At 47.5% G+C, this 20,658-nt stretch overlaps 1 protein-coding gene across 22 annotated transcripts in view; it reads right to left on the bottom strand.

Moving 5' to 3' along the window:
- Nucleotides 1-20,658, bottom strand: part of LOC109422898 (disintegrin and metalloproteinase domain-containing protein unc-71) — a 1,549,374-nt gene that overhangs the window by 405,320 nt on the left and 1,123,396 nt on the right. For all 22 annotated transcript variants that reach the window (XM_062845411.1, XM_062845413.1, XM_062845424.1 and 19 more), the window contains one exon: nt 7,875-8,021. In XM_062845411.1, the coding sequence (XP_062701395.1) occupies nt 7,875-8,021 (147 nt within the window). The remainder of the gene's footprint in view (nt 1-7,874; nt 8,022-20,658) is intronic.

Below are 20,658 nucleotides of genomic sequence, written 5' to 3'. Positions count from 1 at the left end.
TGAGCTCTCGTTGCGCTTATGCGTTCATTCCCTTTTCTAGAGTGCTCCTTCCTATTTCATCACCTTTCCCTATCCCTTTCCTAATTCCCATCCCTTGTCCCATGCTCTCTCAGGTAAATGATGAAATAGGTTATATGTATGACGATGGCACAAATGTTCCAAATGGAGGATAACGTGCCTCTGGAGCCGGCCTTCCGATACCTGATACCAATTCAACTCCTCTCTGGAGCCACCATCTGGAATTGAAGATCTCGTAGCTCGTGGAGGCATATTTTCCTCCCGTGATGGTCCTGACGATTTGGAAAAGTTTGTCCGGCATGCTCTTCTCTGTTGTTTGCAATTGTGTCACATACTACTTGATGCACCAATAAGACTGGAATATTTTCTGTATGTGTTGATAGCGGTATCTCGTTAGGCTTTTGACACAGTTCAATTGTGAGCTGCCTAGCTGGAATTCGCTGCATCATGTATTTGAATATTCAGAATATTCAGTGGTAATCTCTGAGAAAGATTACATAAAGAAACATTAAAAATGCCAAGAGAAATCACAGAAGAAATTCCAGGCAAATTTTTTGAGGAATGTCTTGAAAAATTATCAGATGAATAACAGTAATTCTGTATCTAATTTCTGTAGAAACCTTTAGGAGAGTTTCCGGATAAACCTCTTGAGTAATTTTCCAGAGAACCCTATTGCATTTTCCGAAGAAATACCTAGAGACAACCCTAGTGGAATTCCTGAGATGTGGAGTAATTCCTAAAAGAATCATTGGAAGAATTCGTATTGAAATCTCGGGAAAAAAACCTCTGTTAGTATTCATGATGATATATCTGGAGATATCTATGGAGAAATTTTCGAAAATAAACATCTGGATTATGGGGGATTATCTGGTGAAATCCTGGAGCCTGAAGGAATCCCAGCGGTAATGGCTTGAGAGATTCTAGCAAGAATTCCAGGAGAATTTCTTAGCAAGAAATTTTAGAAGAATATCTGCAGGAATTCCGGAAGAAATAACAAAATAAATTCATTAAACAATACCAAAAGATGTCATTCCTCCCTAGAGGAGTTCTTGCGTAGATTCCTGGAAAAAAGTCTGAGAAGCAGAATTTTTGGAGGAATCCTACCATGAATTCTTGAAGGGCTTCCGATAGAAATTCGGGAAGAAATCTTGAGAAAAAATATGCTAAGAAAATCATTAAAACTTCTAACGAACAGCTCATTTGACAACACTTTATGACATATTCAGCAGCCACCCAACCATCAACAATTCCCACACCATGTAAAGAGAAGGTCGAACCAACACCACGGAATAAATAATTAATATGCAAAAACCAAAGGCCACGGAAGCTGTACTGAAAGCGTCGATTTCCTTTCAAATTGCTACCTAGCAGCATTATTGGCATCGTGGCGATGAATAGGCAAAATGGGGCAATGGGATTTGATCCTCAAATTAGCCCCGACTCTCCCGGCCTCCACAACATATCGACCCGGAAATCATCAGCGGGAAGGGGGGCAGGAAAAGCGAAGATCACATTCCGCCTGTGTGTAAGGCGCCAACTTTCCATCCATCCCGTCCATCCGAGCCGAGAGACCGCCATGCCGGGATGCTTTTAAGGAGCCTTCTTAGGCTGCTAAGCGTGATGCTTCTGCAGCCGGCGCCACTCGGCGCCGGCACCACCTCCGACCCGAGGAGGCCGTGTGTTCTCATAAATTATTAATGTATTCAAATTTTCCACGTAAATTCGAGACCATTATGATTTATGACACCAAATTATCAACAAATCCATCGTGGTTTTTCGGCGAGCGAACAACCTATGTATACTAGGGCTGTTTGATGATGTAGGCTTAAACCACGAATGGTGTTGTTATCACCGATGTTCACGTCTTAACGACGCGACGCCGTGTCGGTCGTCCGGATTGTTGTTGGTCACATGTGAGATGGTTTATGGGTGGTGCGTAAGTACATGGATATGTTGCGAATATGTTTCGGGGGAGCGAGATAAGGCTTTTCATAGGAATTCCAGCGTGTTAAGATTGATTGCGGAGGAGTAAATATTAATTGACGTCAAACAGGGGATAAATCGCTTTAAACAACGGGTCTTGTCGAGATGTGTTTCGAGAAATTTCAGGATTTCAATTTCGGAAATAATGGTACTGTAAAATGATTTCATACTCGGGAACTGGATTGCATTAACCATGAAGCTAGTCTAATGACAAATTATGGTACAGGTATTGGTTTTGATTTGAAGGAATTTACCATCCACAATGACAAATTTTACTCTGAAACACTCTGATTCCCATCTGCCACTACCATAAATGTGATTTTCTACCAATCATTCGGACAAATTTGCCCAGACAGCCCCCATTGATGCCGTCCATCAGTCAACTCGCTCAACTCAATAAAAATGTTTCACCCATCATCCATCGAATCGCTGCATTACGACCGTGTCACGCAACCATCGTCGGTCGATCCCTTCGAGACATCATTGCCGTCGTTGATGACAGCAGCTTGACAACCAAAGAGTACCACCGCAACAAACCACACAACAACCCGCACCGCTGGCTGACTGAAAAGTCATCAGAATCCACATCTGTGATATCGAACCCCAATTCCCAGAAGCTTTTCATTTCGACTCTTCCCCGGTCCACCATATACACGCCGCCGTACATATGAGCTGGACGACTTCGCACTAATGAAATCGAATTATTGTCATCGCCGCCATTATCACCGTCGTCCGTCGTCATCGAGGCTCGCATGTATCGGTTGCTTTCGATGCCTCGAGTCGATATGCGTCTACGTTTCCGAATTCGATTGGACCAATCAACATTTTGCATCAATGCAATGAATCCGGGGCGAGATGTGATGGATTGGGTGGGTATTGGCTATGCCGGGGGTGAGACTGACGTTTGAAATGTTCATGAACTCAAAATGTTTGATTTTGGATTGGATTCCGATGTGAAATCATATAATCTGGTTCAACTTTTGATGAAGTAGAATGGAAATCAGCAGGAATTGGGCTGGCTGCCGTGTATGGGGCAGCAGGGACAAGAGTCCTGGGGTTTGACAAACCCCCTCTTCTGAGAGTTGGCCTTGTAGTTGCCGACTACGAATTGAACTACGGATCACTTGTTCCGGTGGTGAGAGTCCACCAAATGGGGTATATTCGATTCAAGGTGTCAAGCGACCGTGCCGAGGAATAAGTGATCGAGGAGGTGAAAAAGAGGGATGTCACTGCGCAGCAGCTTGACTCCATCATTGACTTTTCGTCCTCGAAGTTCAACATCAGCAAGGACCTCAAACAGGCCCTGCTGAGACTTCCAAAATCAATTATGGTAGCCAAGCAAGACCATGAGAATTTCCTGGAAACTATGGCTACGGCAGAACCCGTGAAGTCGAAGGTTCCGAAGTCTATCCAGACCCAGGTAGTCCCAAAAGTGTGGCGGATACGATTGTTTATGACAAGCAATCGCAGAAGCTTGTAAGGCAGCCTTCAGGTAAGGAGGCACTAGGGGGCACCAGGAGGCACCATGGGGCAGCAGGGACTAAAGGCCTTGGGCCTGACGAACCCCCCTGCTTGCGAGTCAGCCGCGTAGTCGCCGGCGAAGAATAGGACTACTTACCCCAATTCAAGGTGTCAAGCGACCTGTGCCAAGGAATGAGTGATCGTGGGGGTGAAAAAGATGCTCGATCTTTAACGGAGCCTGTGGGGTACCTGGGAACCCCCCACAGTAAGCTGTCCTTAACCGTGTTAATGTAGTTGCAAGAAGCGGGTTGATGAGGTCTCCGACATGGAGAAGAGAGGAGTCAGGCGCCGCCTATAAGAGGCTGGCAGAAGAGGTCCTTGGTGAGGGTGTGCAGGTGAGGGCTCTGACAAATGAGGCGACTCTGAAGGTCAAGGACATTGACGAGATCACCGAAGTGGAAGAGCTCGTCACGGTACTGCGGCAACAATGCGATGTGCAGCCGTTAAGCTACGGAAAGGGCCAGCAGGGACACAGATAGCTTTGGTTCAGCTACCTGTGGCGGACGTCAAAAAGCTCGTTAAAGTAGGGCGAATAAAGGTAGACGGATGCGAATGTTACCTGACATTCTACGAGCTACCAGAGGTTTGCTCTAGGTGTCTGGGACCAGGACACAAGTCGTGAGACTGCAAAGGCCCTGACAGGCGCAAAGTGTGTAGGCGATGCGGCGCTGAAGGTCATAAGGCCCAAAGCTGCACGAGTCCACCCATCTGTATGACCTGTACCGAGAAATCCGTGAACAACAGACACCCGACGGGTGGTCCAACGGGTGTGATGCGGTTCAGCAACTGCTTTGTCAGGCGGTTTCTGAGTGGGAGACGGATATCGCCATCATATCGGACCCATACCGAGTACTGGCCGGCAACGGCAACTGGGTCGCGGATGGGACCAGAAAAATGGCGGCGATATGGACGACGGGTAAATACCCCGTTCAGGAGTTGGTGTCTACTACCTATGAGGGCTTTGTGGTCGCCAAAGTAAACGGGGTCTTCTTCTGTAGCTGTTATGCGCCTCCGCGGTGGCCGATCGAGCAGTTCACGCAAATGCTGGACCGCTTAACGACCGTGCTAACAGGGCAAAGGCCGGTGGTAATAGCGGGTGACTTTAATGCCTGGGCCGTGGAATGGGGAAGCCGCTTCACGAATCAGCGAGGTCAGATCCTGCTAGAGACACTGGCCATGATAGTTGCCGACCTGGTTAATGTCGGTACCAAGAGTACCTATAGTCGAAACGGAGTGGAGTTAATTATTGACGTGACCTTTTGTAGTCCTAGCTTAACAAGTAGTTCAAACTGAAGAGTAGGCGATAGCTACATTCACAGCGACCACCTGGCGGTTCGCTACAGTATCGACTACAACAACAGTAGGGCAGCGGCTAGGCCAAGACCAAGCCCTCGAAGAGGTATTTAGAGAGGCGCTCCGTCGTGAGCGAAACTTACTTGGTTTAGACGGCGACGAGCTGGTAGCGGTGCTCTCACGTGTGTGTGATGCGACCATGCCTAGGCGAGTCCACCATAGAAATAGGAAGACACCGGCTTACTGGTGGACCGACGCGATTGCGGACCTGCGCCGCGCCTGCCTACGGGCTAGGCGGCGGATGCAGCGAGCACGGTCAGAGGAAGAGCGAAACGAACGGCGAGTGGTGTTCGCCGCTGCAAAAGCCGCGCTGAAGACCGAATTAAGGGCAAGCAAAAAGGCCTGCTTTGAGGGTCTCTGTCAGAGTGCCAATTCGAATCCGTGGCATGATGCCAAGACGAAAGGTGTTATCGCTCCTACAGAGCAATCTTCAGATATGTTAGAGGGGATCATCGAGAGGCTTTTTCCGCTTCATGATCCTAGTCCTTGGCCTCCTTTCGTGGGACAGCCGGGGACTGGGGCTGGCGATGAGGAGAGGGTCACCAATGTGAAACTTGCACGGGGATAGCAAAGTCCCTTAGTGTATGTAAGGCCCCAGGTCCGGACGGAGCTCCGAACCTGGCCTTAAAAGTAGCTATTGCAGCGGCGTCCGAGATGTTCAGGTCTGCTATGCAGAAATGCCTGGACGAGGGAATTTTCCCAGAAGCTTGGAAGAGGCAGAGCCTGGTACTATTTCCATAGGCGGGGAAACCACCAGGAGACCCGTCGGCATATAGACCTATGCTTGGCGGGGAAGGTGCTCGAAAAGATCATCCTCAATAGAATGTTGAGATTAACCGAGGGCGAAAATGGTCTTTCGAGTAACCAGTACGGCTTCTGGAAGGGGAGGTCCACCGTAGACGTAGGTTACAAAAACCGCCGAGAAAGCACTCGAGCCTAAGAGGAGGGGAATTCGTTTTTGTGCGGCATTTACTCTGGATGTAAGGAATGCGTTTAATAGCGCCAGCTGGTCTGCTATTGCCGATGCGCTCTTGCGACTGGGGATACCGGGGTACCTGTACAAGGTTCTCGAAAGTTACTTTCAGAATCGAGTACTAGATTACAACACGGAGGTGGGTCGGAAGTGCTTTCACATAACCTCAGGAGTCCCGCAAGGTTCCATCCTGGGTCCGGTGTTATGGAATGTCATGTACGACGAGGTGTTGAGGTTAGAGTACCCAGAGGGAGTGGAGATTGTCGGATTTGCCGACGACATTACGCTCGAAGTCTACGGTGAAACGATCGAGGAGGTGAAGTTGACTACCGACCACTCGATCAAGGTTGTGGAGGTGTGGATGCGATTCAGGAACTTGGGCTGGCTCACCACAAGACTGAGGTGACGGTTGTTAGCAACCAGAAGTCGGAGTAGCAGGCGGAGATCAGTGTAGGCTTATGTGCCTGAGGGTTGCGAGCGCGTACCGTGCCGTGTCACACGACGCTCTCTGCGTAATTACTGGTATGGTGCCTATCGGCATCCTTATCAGTGAGGACATGGAGTGCTTCGAAATGCGCGGCACAAGAGGCATACGCAGAACTGCCAGGATGGCCTCTATGGTCAAACGGCAGCGCGCGTGGGACAGTTCCACTAAAGGAAGGTGGACCCATAGGTTGATACCGAGGGTAGATAGTTGGATTAATAGGCGCCATGGGGAAGTTACATTCCACCTGACACAGGTCGTTTCAGGTCATGGTTGCTTCCGACAGTATCTACACCGTTTCGGGCATGCAGATTCTTCCGAATGCCCAGTGTGCAATGGTTTAGAGGAAACGGCGGAACACGTTTTGTTCGTGTGCTCGCGTTTTCGCACAATACGTGACCGCATGCTTGCCACATGCGGGGAGGACACAACTCCGGACAACTTGGTCCAGAGGATGTGTAGGGATGAGTTTGGCTGGAACGCCGTTTCAACGGCTATCACCCATATAGTCTGGGAGCTATAGAGAAAGTGGCGCGTGTACTCGAAGAATGGCTAGTTCAGATGCGGTACAAGAGGTGGTCCAGGGGTTCGGAGTCGGCTTCGTAGGTCATACCGGTGCCCTGCGGTCGAGATCGACCCCTACAGCGATTAAGTGGCCACGGAGAGGAAGTCCCGGTAGCGATGCTGTCGTGGCGTCGGTCTACTGGGTTGGATCTGAGGCCGTGGTTGGAAGGGGTCCCCGGCAAGGGTCGGGGTAGGTGAGACCCTGCTGTCTGCAACCTTCGGGTGCATCTGATAGGGCCTGAAGGGTAGGTCAGATCGGGTTGCACGTGGGCATCAGTTCTTAATGTCTGCCAAGAAGTTGGGCGCGGGCGGGGTCGACCCTGCCCGCCTTCCGAGGACAAAAGGAGTGGTGAGGATCACTCGGGAAACTGGCTAAGCGCCAGCATGTTACCGTGATGGACTCTTGAGAGCGAGTCATCGATGTTCGTTGCTACAGGCTACGCAGCTAACCTTGAGGGTGCGATGTGCACTAGCCCCTCTCTGAAGCAATACCTTCTTGGTGGTTCCGGAGAGACGTAGGGTTTGACGGCAATGGTATGGTGTTTAGTAGGTCGTGGGTCTTCTACTTTCCCTATAGTAGGTGGTCCGCAGCCTCTTACTACCTGAACCTACCGCCAAGATGTTGGATGAGCAGATTATCCCCCACTTCTTAGAGTACCCTGGAAAAAAAATCCGATTCCTCATAAGGGGCTGTCCATTAGTTACGTAAGGGAATTTTTGCAATTTTTCGATACCCCTTCCCCCCCTTGTAAGATTTTTTGTATGAGAACCCAAATAGTTTTGTATGGCGCGTAAGATTTCTCAAACCCCCCTCCCCCCATAAACCCTTACGTAATTAATGGACAGCCTCTAATAAGGAAAAGTTTCCAGTATTGTCAAACAAAGATTTCATGAACATTTCAAAGCTTCGTCCCACCCAATGGATATGTCGTTGATATGATACAGTTACATGAAACAAACAGAAATCGAACCACTCACCGAAAGATCGCCTCCGTAAAATGGATGTATAACAAATGTTTCGTTCCCGACGTGTATCACACCGCTGACGCCGTTGCAGGTGTGGAAGGCAGCACTAGCTCCCGGGTAGTCTTTTACCGTTCCGTGGTAGTAGCAGTGCTCAATTTCCTGAAATTATATGTAGAGATAAAAGCGGAAAAAGAACGGTTAGTTCAGAATTCAGGTAGATGGGAGTTTTTGCGTGCTTGGTCGCGCAAGTTCACCAAAGCGGTCATTTTTCATAACAAATTGCTTGAGCAGTACAAGCACCACCATCACCACCACCACCACCACGGTAAACTATTTCGAGGTTATGTTTCAGTTGCCGTGGATAAAGTTTTCCGAAAGGTTGGGTGCTTATTTAATACCCTTCCGTTGGATCTCCCGCGTGTATTTCGGGTTCAGGATGAAAATCACGTAAAGGTAATAAGAATATTTTTCGGATTCCGTTCGATCGTGTTGATGTCAGATGGGAACCAAATGGTTAGAGGTTACGTTTCAGAGACATTTAAGATTGTAAGCTTTAAGGGGCTTAATTCCAGAACCGAATGAATAATGTTGTTTGCTCTGCAAGTTATTCATCCAATGTGCAGCTAACAACATTGTTGATGACACATCCAATTTCGTACCCCAACCAGTCCAAAAGCTTTGGCTGTCTTTCCTTTCAGTACAACAGTGGTAATGTATGCAAAACCATCCAAATACACTTCTAATCTGGTCACACTCTCTTGGGAGAAGCATGGCCAAACCGTTCACAATTATCACAGTGCACTGAGTGAATGGCTCCCCTGACTGTCTCAGTCAACGAAAACAAATATTTTATCATCCACTTGCAGATTATCGAACGAGTAAACCCGAAATTGGAATCGTTAAGGTACTGGTATATGTCGTCTCCAAATGACCTTCTAGTAACATTTTATGCTGACGAAATTTGAAAGTTTAAAGATTGGAAAAAAAACTTAGTTTTTTTAAATTCCGGATGTCTGTCACTCTGAATGCCTTCAGTATTTTTTCCAATTGGTTTATTTGCGTGCCCTCAAAAAAAAAATGGCCACCGAGATTGGTGTGCCTTAACGTTTGTGTAACTGCAAAAGGCAGACAGAAACAGACAAAAATTAGAAATCGAAACCATTCGATGGTTCATATTTCTCGTTCTACATGTTGAAGCATCTAGAAAGCCGATAGCAATGTACTTCGTCCCAACTCCATCTATGTTCCTTCCCGAGCAGAAGGGCATACCTTACAAATACCGTACAAAGAGCAACCTGTGCTCTAATACCTCAAGTTGGTATTGCTATATTATTCTATGCAATATTATGAGAACACCACAATAACAAATGGAGGTATTTGTACAAAGTTAGGTATTGATGTGGTATTGTTGATTTAGCTGGGAAAATAACTGGATAACAAGATTTGTTATTACATCATGGAGCTATCGAAAAATGTTCAATTTTATAGCAAGACTTGTTATTACTTTGTTATTGCATACCTTCTGGATAACAAATAGAGCACTTAAAATTTATGGTATGCATTCATTATTGAAATAACAAGACTCATTATTTTTCAGGTGTTATTTATACAAAATTATGGTATTCATTTTTGTTATTTTGCCTCTTATGTCCACCCAATGAAGGGCATATCGAGGTATAATGTTATTTAAGATAAATACCTCGATATGTTATTTTGTTGCTATTCTTTTCTGCTCGGGTTTTCGTCGATGATGTTGACCTTTTCTGCGATGAGCATATTCATAGTGAGAAGAGAGAGGTAATCGGTCCCTGGATTACCGTTTCAAGTCTCACATAGGACTCTACTCTAAACCAAAAGAGCCAGATCTGAAATTCAAAACAATAAACAACCGATACAGTTGATACAGGCAAAGCTGCAGTGTGCTACCAGTAGCAGCACTTTCAAAGCCATCTGAATAGGAACAGAGTTTGCTAATGAAATGTTTTTTGGGAAACAACACAAATCCATTTCAAATTGATATTAGGGGCTAAAAGACATTGCACCAGAACATCATTCTAATATGAAAAAAATCATTCCTGCCATAAAACACAAATTTATAGATAAAATGCAAAACAATGTACTTTTGCCAAGAATACTTATTGATTTCCAAAAAGATACTATACTTTGATTTGGTATAAAGTTTTTGCAGAACTTTTGAAAGGAAATATGCGTAATGGACAAATTTTTAAATTTCTTGAACCACCCATAAAACTGCAATACGGTCTCTTTTATTTTCGTAGAGGATAAATTGTAATTAAATTTATGTTAAGTCCTCCTTTTTTAAGCTTTTTCTTGAATACCGCCGTGTTCTTTCTCCAAGCATTTTTAGATACTGATTTCTCTAGATTTTTTTGTTCCTACACACATACATACATACATACATTTATTTGCTCAACATCATTAAGACAAGACATAATCAACAATAGTACGCCACAATACTCGGTTTGTGGCTGCCGCTCTCCATCCTCGGTCGCGCCCAATGCTCGCCAAGTCACGCTCCACCTGGTCCGCCCATCGTGCTCTCTGCGCTCCACGCCTTCTTGTGCCAACCGGATCCGTTGCAAACACCAGCTTTGCAGGGTTGTTGTCCGGCATTCTTGCAACATGCCCTGCCCACCGTATCCTTCCGGCTTTGGCCACCTTCTGGATGCTGGGTTCGCCGTAAAGTGCAGCGAGCTCGTGGTTCATCCTTCTCCGCCACACACCGTTCTCCTGCACACCGCCGAAGATCGTTCTTAGCACGCGTCGCTCGAAAACTCCGAGTGCTTGTAGGTCCTCCTCGAGCATGGTCCATGTCTCGTGCCCGTAGAGGATCACCGGTCTTATTAGCGTTTTGTACATGGTGTATTTGGTGCGTGGGTGAATCTTTTTCGACCGCAGTTTCTTCTGGAGCCCGTAGTAGGCCCGATTTCCGCTGATGATGCGCCTCCGATTTTCACGGCTCACGTTGTTGTCAGCCGTCAGTAAGGATCCGAGGTAGACGAATTCCTCCACCACCTCGAAAGTATCCCCGTCTATCGTAACATTAACATTACTACCCAGACGATTCCGGTCGTGTTCGGTTCCGCCTACCAGCATGTACTTTGTTTTTGAGGCATTCACCACCAGTCCGACCTTTGCTGCTTCACGTTTCAGGCGGGTGTACAGTTCTGCCACCGTTCCAAATGTTCTAGCGATAATGTCCATGTCGTCCGCAAAGCACACAAATTGACCGGATTTTGTGAAAATCGTTCCCCGGCTGTTGAGCCCGGCTCGTCGCATCACACCTTCCAGCGCGATGTTGAAGAGTAGACATGAGAGTCCGTCACCTTGTCGCAGTCCCCGACGAGATACGAATGAACTGGAAAGTTTACCCGAAACCCTTACGCAGTTTTGCACACCGTCCATCGTTATTTAATCAGTCTAGTCAGCTTCCCAGGAAAGCCGTTTTCGTCCATGATTCTCCATAGCTCTGCGCGGTCGGTACAATCGTATGCCGCTTTGAAGTCGATGAACAGGTGGTGCGTTGGGACCTGGTATTCACGGCATTTCTGGAGGATTTGCCGTACGGTAAAGATCTGGTCCGTTGTCGACCGGCCGTCGATGAAGCCGGCTTGATAACTTCCCACGAACTCATTAGTTTTAGGTGACAGACGACGGAAGATGATCTGGGATAGCACTTTGTAGGCAGCATTCAAAATGGTGATCGCCCTGAAGTTCTCACATTCCAAATGGTCGCCTTTCTTGTGAATGGGGCAGATTACCCCTTCCTTCCACTCCTCCGGTAGCTGTTCGGTTTCCCAGATCCTGACTATCAGCCGATGCAGACAGATGGCCAACTTTTCTGGGCCCATCTTGATGAGTTCAGCTGCGATACCATCCTTACCAGCTGCTTTGTTGGTTTTGAGCTGGTGAATGGCATCCTTAACTTCCCTCAGCGTGGGAGTTGGTTCATTTCCGTCCTCCGCTGCACTGGCGTCGTCGTTCCTTCCGTTGCCGTGGGCTCCCGTGCCTACGTTCTCCACGCCGTTCAGGTGCTGATCGAAGTGCTGCTTCCACCTTTCGATCACCTCACGTCCGTCCGTCAAGAGGCCTCCGTCTTTATCCCTGCATATTTCGGCTCGCGGCACGAAGCCGTTGCGGGATGCGTTGAGCTTCTGATAGAACTTCCGTGTTTCTTGGGAACGGCACAGCAGTTCCATTTCTTCACACTCCGCTTCTTCCAGGCGGCGCTTTTTCTCCCGAAAGAGGCAGGTCTGCTGTTTCCGCTTCTGTTTGTAACGTTCCACGTTCTGTCGAGTCCCTTGCTGCAGCATTACCGCCCTCGCTTTGTTCTTCTCCTCCAACACCGTTCTGCACTCTTCGTCGAACCATTCGTTCCATCGATTTCGTTCCACGTCGTTGATGGCTGCTTTCACTGTACTCCAGCAGTCCTCTAGAGGGGCCTCATCGAGCTCGCCCTCGTCTGGCAACGCGGCTTCGAGATTCTGCGCGTATGCTGAGGCGACATCCGGTTGCTTCAGTCGCTCTAGGTTGTACCGTGGCGGTCGCCGGTACCGTACATTGTTGATGACGGAGAGTTTTGGGTGCAGTTTGACCATCACCAGATAGTGGTCGGAGTCGATGTTGGCGCCACGATAGGTCCTGACGTCGATAATGTCGGAGAAGTGCCGTCCGTCAATCAGAACGTGGTCGATTTGAGATTCCGTGTGCTCCAGGTGTAACGATAAGGGAGGCTGTGTTGGAAAAAGGTGCTACGTATGGCCATATTTTTGGAGGCGGCGAAATCAATGAGTCGTAGGCCGTTTTCGTTCGTTTGCTGGTGGCCGCTAAACTTACCAATCGTCGGTCTGAATTCCTCCTCCTGGCCTACCTGAGCGTTCAAATCTCCTATGATGATCTTGACGTCGTGGCTTGGGCAGCGGTCGTACTCGCGTCCGAGCTGCGCGTAAAATGCGTCCTTGTCATCATCAGTACTTCCGGAGTGTGGGCTATGCACGTTTATTATGCTGAAGTTGAAGAATCGGCCTTTGATCCTCAACCTGCACATTCTTTCGTCGATCGGCCACCAACCGATCACGCGCCTCTGCATATCACCCATCACGATGAAAGCTTTTCCCAGCTCGCGTGTGTTGCCGCAGCTCTGGTAGATGGTATGATTACCTCTAAACGTTCGCACCATGGATCCTGTCCAACACACCTCCTGCAGCGCTACGATGCCGAACCCGCGGTCCTTCAGTATATCGGCGAGTATGCGGGTGCTCCCGATGAAGTTGACAGATCGGCAGTTCCACGTACCAAGTTTCCAATCGCAAGTCCTTTTTGTTCGCTAGGGTCGTTGCCGTTGGTCTTGGTTCGTATTATTCTGTTGCTGATTTTCCGTTACAATGGTTTTTTACGGCTGGCTCGTAGGGCCTGACACCAATCCCCTACTTTCCGGAGGACCATAGTGCACAGTTGAGCTTAGAGTCCTTTCCTGGCACTCGGACGTAGATCAGCCGCCCCTAACATGGGGATCAGACGCTGTTGTGAGCCGCTCCTCCTGGAGAACAGACGCTCAGGTTTGCCGAAGCAAACCCCCCTTCCCTGTCAGCCTACGACCAAAGTTCCCACCGGGGTTGGTTACCCGATCTTCCCTAAGGTTGCTCATAGTTTCCGGCCGGTACCGCGTGGAGGTAGGGATAGGAGTTGCTGGGCAGAGGCTAGTGGATCACAATGGGATCAGAATTGCGCAGCATACCCAGCCTTTACCGTTTGTTCCTAAAAATGTAAATTTCCCCCAGAAATTTATCAAATATCAAGTTCTTTCATAACTTTTTTTTAACAATAAAAAAACTTACTATTTTTTTACTCTTCAACCACTTAACTTAATTTACAGCTCTCTTGGGCACTGTGTGAGTGATTTCAATTGGAACTTGGCACTTACACTTTGTATTGCACCTAAATGTATTCTTTTTTATTCCTACTATATCGAACTGGTTACCTTTACGCTGCTGTCACTTTTCTACCCTGTGACAAGGTAAAATGATGAGCACGAGGATGTTGATGTGATGACTCCAGTCCGATTGGGGGTCCATAAAACACAAGCTCATTGATCCCGACGTTCATGGATCGAATCCAGTCTGCATCATTTTAAGATTTTTTTGTTCTTTTCATAAGTCTATCTTGTTAGATTTGTCATAACAAGCACGATAAATTTTAATAAGGTATTATAATGGCAACTATATTTTTAAATTTAGCTGCCACAAAAATCTCCGCGATTTCTTAAGTATATATTGTTTTGGAAGTTTCCATCGCGACGCGATGGAAGAGCTGTACCACGCCAAGGACGCTCGGAAGTTCTACGAACCGCTGAACGGTTCGCTCGCGCAAAGGTTTTGTGCCACAAGCCGACATGTGCCAATACAATCACGAGAATCGTCTCACGAGCGAGCGTGAAGTGGTCGAGATGTGGCTACAGCATTACGATCAATGGCGACGTTACGAAGGTGGCGTGGTAACAGATCTAGGAGTGCGTACGCAGGACGAACGATTTCCAGCCCCTAACCTTTAAGGAGGAGGTTGGCTGATTGAAAAACTACAAAGCCGCTGGAGCAGATCAACTACCAAGCAAGCTTCTAAAATACGGTGGAGAAGCACTGGTGAGAGCACTGCACTGGGTCATTACCAATATTTGAGAGGAGGAAGTGTTACCGAAGGAATGGATGGAAGGAATCATGAGTTACTTCTACAAAAAGAGCGACAAGTTGGATTGCGGGAACTATCGCGAGGTCACACTACTGAGCGCTGCCTACAAGATACTCTCTCAAATTTTATGCCGTCGACTATCACCGATTGTAAGATAACTCGTGAGGCAATATCAGGCTGGATTCATGGGTGAACGCGCTACAACGGACCAGATGTTCGCCATCCGCCAGGTGTTGCAGAAATGCCGCGAATACAATGTGCACACGCATCACATGTTCATCGATTTCAAATCGGCGTATGATACAATCGATCGAGAACAGCTAGGCAGATTATGCACGAACACGGATTGCTGGGTCAACTGATACGATTAATCAAGGCGACGATGGATCGAGTGATGTGCGTAGTTCGTGTGTCAGGGACACTCTCGAGTCCTTTCGAATCTCGCAGAGGGCTACGGCAAGGTGACGGTCTTTCCTGCTTGTTGTTCAGCATTGCTTTAGAGGGTGTAATAAGCAGAGCGGAGATAAACACGAGTGGAACGATTTCCACGAAGTCCGTTTCGCTGATGATATTGATATTATAGCTCGCAAATTTGAGATGATGGCGGAAACGTACATCGGATGTGTCGAATGTGTTGATTACAAAATCCATGATGGCAAAGAGCTCTAGGGAGGATTTGCCACGCCCGCTACCCCAAAATTCTATCGACTGTGATAAAATCGAGGCGGTTGAAGAATTCGTGTACTTGGGCTCACTGGTGACCGCCGACAACAACACCAGCAGAGAAATTCAAAGGCACATTATGGCAGGACATTGAGCTTACTTTGGACTTCGTAGAACTCTTCGTTCGAACAAAGTTCGCCGTCACACGAAGTTAACTATCTACAAAACGCTGTTTAGACCGGTAGTCCTTTATGGTGACGAAACATGATGGACTCTAGGTGCAGAGGACCAATTTTAAGATTTCGAACGGAAGGTGTTGCGTACCATCTACGGCGGAGTGCAGATGGTAGACGGGGCTTGGAGAAGGCGAATGAACCACGAGCTGCATCAGCTGCTGAGAGAACCAACCATCGTCCACACCGCGAAAACCGGGAGGCTACGGTGGGTGGATCACGTCATTAGGATGTCGGAAAGCAACCCGATTTAAACGGTTCTTGAGTGTCATCCGACTGGTACAAGAAGACGTGGTGCGCAGCGAGCTAGGTGGGTCGATCAAGTGGAGGACCATCTGCGGATTCTTCGCAGAGTGCGGAACCGGAGATACACCGCCATGGACCGAGCAGAATGGAGACGACTCCTACATACAGCAGAAGCCACTCAGGCCTTAGTCTGACCAGACTAGGACTCTTGATGTACATAACGATGTAGTATCAACATTACGTCCGGCCTTGCGTCCAGCCATCGCTTCCCAATCGATGAAATCCACCTAAGTTTCCTGAGATTCCATCGACAAGGAAGAAAATAGGACGCCGATTGAAAAAAAAGGCTGCAAGATCCTTCGTCGACAAACTAGAAGGCTGCGCAGCGAACTTTCTGGAAGGATGGTAAAGATCAACATAGACAACATCTTAATCAACACCGACGAGAATAATGTGGGTGAGTTGCGCACCTTGAGAAAACAGGATCTGGAGGAAAGGAGAGAAGGGAAAGAACGCCGCAGAGCGAGTGAAAACATGAGGAGCCAAAGCCACAACGTATCAGCGCTACGCCCCTGGAACGAATAAATCAGTAGCCATATTATGGTGCTATGAAATTTCAAATTGTAGGCTTCAGTCATTATTTCCACACAGTCATATATAGTCACAGACAAAATGTGGAAAAGTATAAACGCATTGCCAAATAGTTAAGCCCAAAACGGTATCCATTGGATCAGGTGGATGAAGATGGCCAGTTGTTGATGACGTCCAGATGCAAAGGACTAATGTATGCGAGTGAGTCGGCAGTTAACAAGCAGAGAGGTAGAGCTCCTGGCGGGATGCACCTGTCTGTTACAGTAGGCGACCGGCGGTGATGCATACTGCATATATTTGCTAAATCTTGTATCTATCGGTTTTTCTGGACGGGTTCCGTCCGCACACTACGGCTCTCTCTCTCTCTAATGGGATTGTGATGATACATTATGTAAATATTTTAAGCTAAAAGCCATTTTATCTCGTCACACAAAATTTATTAGCCAGGCAGCTCAGGGGATGCTCTGTGTTGAATTCATGCTGGATGCAGGTTAATGTTCGATGAGTGCAATGTAATCGTCTGTATGGATGATAATGTTGGATGTTTTGAAAAGGGTAAATTTTCCTGTTGATATGTTGATATGAAGTATTTCAAATTTGTGTATTTTTAGCCGTTATTAATCCCATAATATCTTCACATAATTCTCGTATGATGATAGGAAATACCGACTGTTATCAACAGTAGAAAACACCCTCAAACTCCGCATTCCATCCGAATTCCTGCGAAATGTTTTGGTTACAGAAATAGGTGAGAACAACCCCTTTCGGAGGAAGCTCCATAGTGTCTGTGGTCATGCAATAGTAGGTAGAAACATAGCGATCCGAGATACATCCACCATGTTTTACCAGCGAAATGGTGCGGTGGTGCAAGTTTTAACCGCCCCAAGGTAGCGTTTATGGTTGAACGATATTACCACGATGGAAATGGAAAACTTAACCCCTGCAATGCAACGCGCCGTCGTCGTCGGTCGTCGAGGTGAAGTAGTTGTGCAGCAAGGGGCAAGCGAAATGGTTTGCGGTGATGTTAATGCAAACGTACCGGCAAGATGAGACAAGACCTTTGGGAGTAACTAAGAGCGTTATTGCACACCGTGCCCCGTATCTACCCATCGTACAAGAAATGAACTAGTGACTGGTGATTTTCGCCGGAATGCATTCTTGCATTAAAACAGCAAGCCATTTCATATTTTGCTCGGCTAACCGGGGCCATCTGTTCCTCCCACCAGCCAGCCAAGTAGCCAACCAGCAACCGCCAACAGCAGTGGAGAAAAGGTGCCATAAAAAAGATCGAAAACGATGTGCACTGAAAGTGCTTTCGAATTTCACCCACAACGACCTCCCAGTTTTTCAGTGGAATGAGAATGGTTTTATTTAAGCTAGTTGGAGAATATAGTTGTACGTGTCTGCCGTAGTAGAGATTTTGGGCCTTGGCACACATACTGTTTTATAATCTAAAATGTAAACTGCAAAGTAACATTTTAAAATCAATTAGTACTGGAAAGATTCTGGAAGCAAAGATAAAACCATTACTATTTAATTTTGATTTGGTTTTTTCAGGATTAACTATCTTGCCATATTCTCTAAGTTTACGACTACGACTTTACAATCAGATTGCGCCAACCTCGCTGCTTTACAAGTCTTCTTGTACCATCCAGATGTTGTCGTAGGTTCAGATTTGCTACAATAGGAGCGGCTCACAACAGTGTCTGATCCCCATGTTAGAGTCGACTGATTGACATCCGAGTGTCAGGGAAGGACTCTAAGTTCAACTGTGGACTATGGTCCTCCAGAAAGCAGGAAGTTGGTGTTCGGCTCTGCTTACAAAAGCATTCCAACCGAAAATCAGCAGCATTATAATATGGACCTGAGTACCCTGAACTCTTAAATTCAGGTGGTAAGCCCCACTCTAAGCACGACCTCAACCCAGAACAGGCACCTTATGGGCATCCCGGACGGCCTCGTCAAAGCGGTAAGACCCATTTACGTCTGACGATCACTACCTCCATACAACCTACTCGCAAGACCCTACAACTCTCGCTATCCAGTGGGACATAAACGGATTTCATCACAACCTGCAAGATTTGGAAGTTGTGGTCCATGACTTCCAATCGGTTGCCCTGGCCATCCAGGAAAAACACTGTGCCACTACCCCGGCGACGATTGACAAAACCCTAGGTAAGCGTTACAAATGGTTAACCAACTAGTCGATAGCAGTCAACGTGTCCATGTAACGTTACACCACGGCTCAAGAGATTGCTCCCAATACCGAACTCCCAATTTTCGCGGTCAGACTTCTATGGCCTTTTCGCGTTGCGATTGTTTCCATCTACCTCCCGAACAGAAAACTTCCGGATCTAAGGAACCAACTGGAAGCAGCCCTGCACAAGATCCCAGCACTATGGTGACTCTTGGTGACGTCGATGGGTATCATAGAGCATGGGGCAGCAGAACAAACAACGGCAGAGCGCCAAAGTCAATGCCGCAGACATTGCATGCAACAATTACCTAGCGATCTCCATCACTAACCGTTCCTTTTGGTCCGTCGAACCTTACACCTGGAGAAGCGATCACTACCCAATAAGGCTAAGACTCGACAAATTAGTTAGTCTGGAAACCTCTGGTCAAGCCCGCTGGCTTTACGATCAAGCCGACTGGACCCAGTTTCAAAATGACATTGACTCCGGTATTGAACGAACCCCATACACCATTTTGAATCACAGACCTAACTGCACTTATTACCGGTTCAGCAGAAAAATGTATCCCGAAAACCACCCCAAACTCGGGTAGAAGGGCCCTCCGCTGGTGGTCCCCCGAAACAAAGGCAGCTACGAAAGCTTGGCTCCTCCAAAAGATTTAGGAAAAAGTCTACATGCAGGGCACACCGATTTAGAATCGGTCAAAAACGCTACTTAGCAGCCCGAAATGAATGCCATCAAATCATGAAGAATGCCAATGAGAAAAATTGGCTGCACTTCCTCGACACAACCAAAGATGTGCAGTTATCTTCGGAAATGTGGAAAACGCCTAGTGAAGGGTTTTTCACCCAAAATCAACGGAGTCACCACCCGGAGTCAACCAAAAATGGACCGCTGGTTCGCTATCGGAGGACTGGAAGTACAGCCACTTACTTACTTACTTTCAGTCCTGGGCACCCACGGTGGTGCAGAGGGCCGAATTGAAAGATTTCCATCCTGGGCGATTTCCAGCCATCGCCTTAACCTGTGGCCAGGACAAATTTCTGCCGACTTGCTTGATTTCGTTATTGAGGCTGCACCGCCATGAGCCTCTGAGTCTGCCTCTGCTGCGATGTCCTGCTGGGTTCCAGTCTAACGCTTGCTTGCAGATTTCATTTCCACCCCTGCGTAGAGTGTGCCCGACCTCCATACAACCCAACTCCACTTTCGCTCCTGAATTTCTGTCGCTATCTGCTTTTGATGACCTCGACGATGGAACTCCACGTTGGAGATCCAATTGTGAGGCCACCATGCACGAATTATATACCGCAGGCATCTATTGATGAAGACCTGCAGTCGTTGCGTGTTCTCCACTGATACACACCAGGTTTCACTGGCGTATAGCACAGATTTCACGTTCGAGTTAAAAATTCGGATTTTGGTGCGCTGACTGATCTGGTTGTTTTTCCATACTTTTCTTTAACTCGCAAAAGCAGCCCTCGCCTTCTTGATCCGTGCACCTATGTCGATCTTGGTGCCACCATCGGCCGCCATTTGGCTACCAAGATATTGGAAGCTTTCAACATTCTCCACTGATTGCCCAGCTACCGTAAAGCTGGAAGGGTTGACCGTGTTTACATCCAACGATTTGGTCTTGTTGACGTTGATGGTAAGTCCTGCCGCTGAGGAGCGATTGGCAAGATCATCGAGCTTGCTCTGCATATCAGAGCGCCGTTGAGCTAGGAGAGCAACGTCATCAGCCAGTTCGAAAGGTGCTCCATGGTAATGGGTTGCCACATCAATCCACAATTTGGCTCACGGTCAATCGCACCAACCAGGATCTCGTCGATTACGATGAGGAACAGTAGCGGTGATAGTATACATCCTTGCCTCACTCCAGCAACGACCCGGATGGGATCGGACAAAACACCGTTGTGCAGTACTCTGCACAAAAATGCTCTGTACTGCGCTTCAATGAGGCCGATGATTTTCTCAGGGACACCCTTGCGCCTGAGGGCTTCCCACATGTTTCCGTGATTGAGACGGTCGAAAGCGTTTTTCGTAATCAATGAACACCAGGTAGAGAGACCCTTGGAATTCATTGATTTGCTCCAGGATGATACGGAGCGTGACAATATGGTCCACACAGGATCGTCCGGCACGAAATCCTGCTTGCCACCGTCG

Source organism: Aedes albopictus, chromosome 1 (assembly GCF_035046485.1).
Source record: "Aedes albopictus strain Foshan chromosome 1, AalbF5, whole genome shotgun sequence".
Lineage (NCBI taxonomy): Eukaryota > Metazoa > Arthropoda > Insecta > Diptera > Culicidae > Aedes > Aedes albopictus.
The sequence above is the reverse complement of the archived record's forward strand: the minus strand, read 5'-3'. Positions and strand labels throughout refer to the sequence as shown.